Here is a 6,267-nt window from a genome sequence, read left to right on the forward strand (position 1 = left end):
TGTGGCTTTGCATATCATTAGCATCATGGGTATTCAAAGAATTCATGCTAAGAACATTGCAATCATGCTCATCATTCACATATTCTATGCCAAGCATTCTATGTAATTCTTCCTTCAACACTTGAGCACAATTTTCCTTCCCATCATGCTCACGAAAGACATTGAAAAGATGGAGCATATGAGGCATCCTCAATTCCATTTTTTTTGTAGTTTTCTATCGAAAGAACAAGAAACAAAAAGATTCGATTGCAAGATCTAAAGATATACCTTCAAGCGCTAACCTCCCCGGCAACGACGCCATAAAAGAGCTCGATGTCTACTACGCAACCTTCTCCTTGTAGACGTTGTTGGGCCTCCAAGTGCAGAGGTTTGTAGGACAGTAGCAATTTTCCCTCAAGTGGGTGACCTAAGGTTTATCAATCTGCGGGAGGCGTAGGATGAAGATGGTCTCTCTCAAGCAACCCTGCAACCAAATAGCAAAGAGTCTCTTGTGTCCCCAACACACCCAGTACAATGGTAAGTTATATAGGTGCACTAGTTCGGCGAAGAGATGGTGAAACAAGTGCAATATGGATGGTAGATATAGGTTTTTGTAATCTGAAATTACAAAAACAGCAAGGTAACTAGTAACAAAAGTGAGCACGAACGGTATTGCAATGCGTGGAAACAAGGCCTAGGGTTCATACTTTCACTAGTGAAGTTCTCTCAACTATAATAACATAATTGGATCATATAACTAGCCCTCAACATGCAACAAAGATTCACTCCAAAGTCACTAATAGTGGAGAACAAACGAAGAGATTATTGTTGTGTACGAAACCACCACAAAGTTATTCTTTCTGATCGATCTAATCAAGAGTCCATAGTAAAATAACACGAAGCTATTCTTTCCGTTCGATCCATCACAGAGTTTGTACTACAATAACACCTTAAGATACATATCAACCAAGACCCTAATGTCACCTAGATACTCCATTGTCACCTCAAGTATCTGTGGGCATGATCATACGATATGCAACACATAATCTCAGAATCATCTATTCAACCAACACATAGAACTTAAAAGAGTGCCCCAAAGTTTCTACCGGAGAGTCAAAACGTGTGCCAACCCCTATGCATAGGTTCCCAATGTCACGAACCCGCAAGTTGATCACCAAAACATACATCCAGTACTCACATGAATCAAACGTGTGCCAACCCATATGCATAGGTTCCAAATGTCACAAACCCGCAAGTTGATCACCACACATAGACACGTGCAAGACATACATCAAGTGTTCTCAAAGACTCAATCCGATAAGATAACTTCAAAGGGGAAACTCAATTCATTACAATAAGGGAGAGGGGGAAGAACATCATAAGATCCAACTATAGTAGCAAAGCCCACGGTACATCGAGATCAAGACATCTCAAGAACACGAGAGAGAGAGAGAGATCAAACACACAGCTACTGGTACATACCCTCAGCCCCGAGGGAGAACTACTCCCTCCTCATCATGGAGATCGCCGGGATGATGAAGATGGCCACCCGAGATGGATTCCCCCTCCGGCAGGGTGCCGGAACGGGCTCCAGATTGGTTTTTGGTGGCTACAGAGGCTTGCGGCGGCGGAACTCCCGATCTAGGTTTCTTTCTGGACGTTTCTGGATTTATAGGACCAGATGGCGGTACAGTTGCGTCAAGTGGGCCCCTGAGGGGCCCACGAGCTTGGTTGGTGCGGCCTGGGGGGCACGCCGACAGGGCTTGTGGCTTCCTCGGGACCCCTCTCCGGTATCTTTTCCTTCCGGTATTTTTGATATTTTCCATAAAAAATCACCACGAAAGAATTATTCCGTTTGGACTCCGCCTGAAAAAGGGTCAAAAACACGGAAAGAACAGGAACTGGCACTTGGCACTGAATTAATAGGTTAGTCCCAAAAAAAGATATAAAACATCCAAAGTTTGACAAGATAACAACATGAAAGCATCAAAAATTATAGATACGTTGGAGACGTATCATCGGTGTCATCTAAACAGTGTGTGCATGCGTTGTATCCCTTGTTTTTCTGCCCTGAAAGGTTACCGAGAGCAGGCCAATAGTTGATGGTTACAGACAGCAACACATGTAGGTCAAATTCCTCATGTTCGTTCTCATCCCACACACGTACACCATTTCCATTCCATAGCTGTACAAGTTCATCAACTAATGGCCTTAGGTACACATCAATGTCATTGCCTGCTTGCCTAGGGCCTTGGATGAGCACTGGCATCATAATGAACTTGTGCTTCATGCACAACAAAGGAGGAAGGTTATGCATACATAGAGTCACATGCTATGTGCTATGCTTGCTGCTTTGCTCCCCAAAAGTATTAACGTCATCTGCCCTTAAACCAAACCATACGTTCCTTGGGTCACGTGTAAAGTCGCTCCACTTTATCTCGATCTTTCTCCATTGCGACCCGTCAGCGGGTGCTCTCAACTTCCCGTCTTTCTTATGGTCTTTTATGTGCCATTGCATCAACTCGGCATGCTTTTTGTTTCTGAACAAACGTTTCAACTGCGGTATTATAGGAGCATACCACATCACCTTGGCAGGAACCATCTTCCTGGTGCGCTGGCCCTCAACATCACCAGCGTCATCTCTTCTGATCTTATACCGCGATGCGCCGCATACCGGGCATGCGTTCAAATCCGCATACGCATCGCGGTAGAGGATGCAGTCATTAGGGCATGCATGTATCTTCTGCACCTCCAATCCTAGAGGGCATAGAACCTTCTTTGCTTCATACGCACTGTCGGGCAATTCGTTATCCTTTGGAAGCTTCTTCTTCATTATTTTCAGTAGCGTACTAAATCCCTTGTCATATACACAATTGTCTGCCTTCCATCGCAGCAACTCTAGTGTGGTACCGAGCTTTGTGTTGCATCTTCGCAATTCGGGTACAACCCTTTTTTGTGATCCTCTAACATGCGATCGAACTTCAACTTCTCCCTTTCACTTTCACATTCTCTATGTGCATCAACAATGACCCGACGAAGATCATCATCGGGCACATCGTCTGGTTCCTCTTGATCTTCAGCTTCCCCCATTGCAGCATCACCGTATTCAGGGGGCGGGTAGTTGTCATCATCCTCTTCTTCTACGTTGTCATCCATCATAACCCCTCTTTCTTCGTGCTTGGTCCAAACATTATAGTGTGGCATAAAACCCATCTGAAGCAGGTGGAAGTGAAGGGTTTTATAGTCGGAGATAGCCTTTGTATTCCCACAGACAATACGTGGACAATTCATAAAACCATTTTGCTTGTTTTCCTCAGCCGCTTCGAGAAAATTATGCAGGCCCTTAATATACTCGGAGGTGCATCAGTCACCGTACATTAATTATCGGCTCATCTGCATGCGTTATATAATAAAGTGTATTAAAAACCATTACAAGATATCATGAATAGAGAAGTGACCAAATTAATAGAAATTCATCATCGCATTAAAGCCAAAGTACAGTAGTGATCAAAATAAATACATAACGTTCATACATTGTTCTCATTATTGAACAACATATAGCTCTCTAGAGCATCTACTTAGAACATACATTGAAATTATAAAATTTTAATGCAACAACAAATGCGAACATAACCGCAACTAAGGTACCAATTGATCCAATGGCATAATGATACCAAGCCTCAGTATGAATGGCATATTTTCTAATCTTTCTAATCTTCAAGCGCATTGCATCCATCTTGATCTTGTGATCGTCGACGACAACGGCAACATCCAACTCCAATATCATCTTCTCCTCTTCAACTCTTTATAATTTTTCTTTCAAGTAATTGTTTTCTTTTTCAACCAAATTTAACTTCTCGGCAACAATTTCTATTTTGGTTGAAATTTTCGATTCACATACCTTCTAGATTAAAAAATCTAGGTCACGTTGGTCGACATAATTGTCATAAACACTAAACAAAACAAATAGTTTTATAAAAGATAATATATACCACATCCGAATCATAGACAGGACGAGGACCGACGGAGCTGGATACAAAAACCATCGCACTATATAATAACAAACAATAATAAAAGTAAGAAAATTACATAAAAGTAAGAACTTTTTTCTTTTAGAAAGAAGATAAGAAGAAGAGACTAACCACGGTGGTTCCGGCGTCGAGATGGGCGCGGGCGATCGATGGCGGTGAGAACGGGGACGGGACAGGACAGGCTGCCAAAAGTACACAAAATTGATGAAAATAGAGCTTGGACAAGGAGATTCGAGAGGAAAAAGCTGAAGTGTGGCCCAGGCATTTCATCAAACACCTCATGTGCATAGGAGTTGAGCTAGAGCACCACAAAGCTCTCCCACGGCCGGTCAAAAAACCAGAGCATTGCACTGCTCTGCTCGCGGGCTGGGGGTATATATAGGCCAACCATTCGTTCCGGTTTGTGGATTGAACCAAGACTAAAGTTCAACATTTGGTTCCGGTTCCAACCACAAACCGAAACTAATGGTTGTGGGCCAGGAACGAGGCACATTGGTCCCGGTTCGTGTCTGGACCGGAACCGATGCCCCATGGATCTCGGTTCACTAATGAGATTTCATCAAGTGGACCAAAGCCTTCTTTTCAACTAGTGCTAGAACCAAGCGTGGCAATTGTTCTACCCTCCACCCTAGGATAGTTTGCCAAAACATCACTAACCTTATTTTGAGAGTGACTAACATGAGTAATACTAGTACTTTAATTTGGACGCTCGATGAGTACGTGATCTCTCTAACTAACGAAGAGTACTCTGATTTGTCCGTTTCGTTTGCCTCGCTCATCTTGACTGCCAGCGAAGAGTCCAACTCTATTTTCACCGGTAGATCTGCTCGGAGCAGTGCTAGCAAAATCACCTCCATATCCCAAAGATCCGATGTTTGGTACTTTGTTTTCCGCTAAAAAAAATGTTGTAAGAGTTAAATTAGAAAACCGAATACAAAAGTACAATAAGGCCTAGAAAAGATCAACTCCAAAAAAGAGAACCAGCCATTTAACGAAGCAATTTCTCAAAAAAAAAAAGGCATTTAACGGTGCATGCATGCATTAGTGCATGTGGACGTGCGCACATGCATGTGCGAACGCTTTGCTCTGTTCACGCAATCCCAGCATCTTTCTTGATGGCCTCTTTCTTGTCGGGAGTGGCCAAAGCGAAGGCAACGCTCACGGCTCTGCCACGGCAACCGTCTTGGCAAATGGTGGCGCAAGCAGGGTCCTTCTTGCCCTCGCTGCAGAACTTGCCGCAGTCGCCGACGCAGGTGGCCGCGATCGCATCGATCTTGTCGCTGGGCTGCGCGGCCTGCTTGTCGATGGCCTGAATCACGGCCGTCTTCTTCGTGGCCGAGCTTTTGGCGTACACGTCGGCGGCGAAGGAGAGGCTCTCGACTTCGACGCGGCAGATGGTCTCGCACCTTGTGCTGCACGCGAGATCTCTCGTGCCTGAGCCGCAGAGCTTGTTGCAATCGTCTAGGCAGCGGGTGGCCAACCCAGCAGCCTGGTGAGCGGACTCAGCGGAGGAGACGGCACCTTCAGTCTTGTTGCTCAAAATCTCGACCGCGGCGGCCTTCTCGGTGGGCGGGGCGGCAGCGAAAGTCTCCGTCGCCGCCTTGAGACGGCAAACGCTGTCGCATGGGGCTTGAGCGGTCGCCGCCGGCACTGATGCGGCTGCCACCACGACGGCGACGAGGAAAGACACGCTCATCGCGGTTCTGCTCACAGCCATTGCTGAGTAACTTCTTGATTGGTTTGGAGAGGGACGAGGCGATCGAATAGATGTTGCAGCTGCTGCTGAGGTCGATGCTTTGTGTGTCATGGAGCGTCAGGAAGGAGCTTTCTTTATTTAGGAATGTCGTGAGGACAGGAGATTTTTGCGTACCACCAGTGGTGGATGCCAAAAAAATTATATAATTCTTTTTAAGGTAGTGGTGGATGCCAAACTGACAGCATGTTAGCGCCTTCATTTTATCTAAAACTAGTACTAGTAGAATCGTAGGTTGCCACATGCTACAATGCATATAAATTAATAAAACAAATAATTATTGTCGTCTCTAACGTTGAAGTTAATTTCTTAGTCATGCGGTGCTACCTGCTGCGCCCTGTCAACCAATCGGCCATTTATTTATTGAAGGAATATTTACAACTCACGGGCGAGGTCTCATGCGATGAAAACTATGGATCTATGTATTATATGAGAATAATAAAGCTTTGTTTCCACGGTTAAATCTATGCCAACGGTTGAGAGGAAACCGTCCACTAGGAGAAA

General features: G+C 44.8%; 1 protein-coding gene across 1 annotated transcript; it reads right to left on the reverse strand.

The window, feature by feature from the left end:
• Window positions 1–4,918: 4,918 nt before the first annotated feature.
• LOC123408144 lies at window positions 4,919–5,825 on the reverse strand. Its single transcript, XM_045101328.1, has one exon. The coding sequence runs from the start codon at window positions 5,815–5,817 to the stop codon at window positions 5,101–5,103; it is 717 nt and encodes a 238-aa protein (XP_044957263.1). The 5' UTR covers window positions 5,818–5,825; the 3' UTR covers window positions 4,919–5,100.
• Between the last annotated feature and the right edge of the window lie 442 nt (window positions 5,826–6,267).

Source organism: Hordeum vulgare, chromosome 1H (genome assembly GCF_904849725.1).
Source record: "Hordeum vulgare subsp. vulgare chromosome 1H, MorexV3_pseudomolecules_assembly, whole genome shotgun sequence".
In the NCBI taxonomy this organism is placed as follows: domain Eukaryota; kingdom Viridiplantae; phylum Streptophyta; class Magnoliopsida; order Poales; family Poaceae; genus Hordeum; species Hordeum vulgare.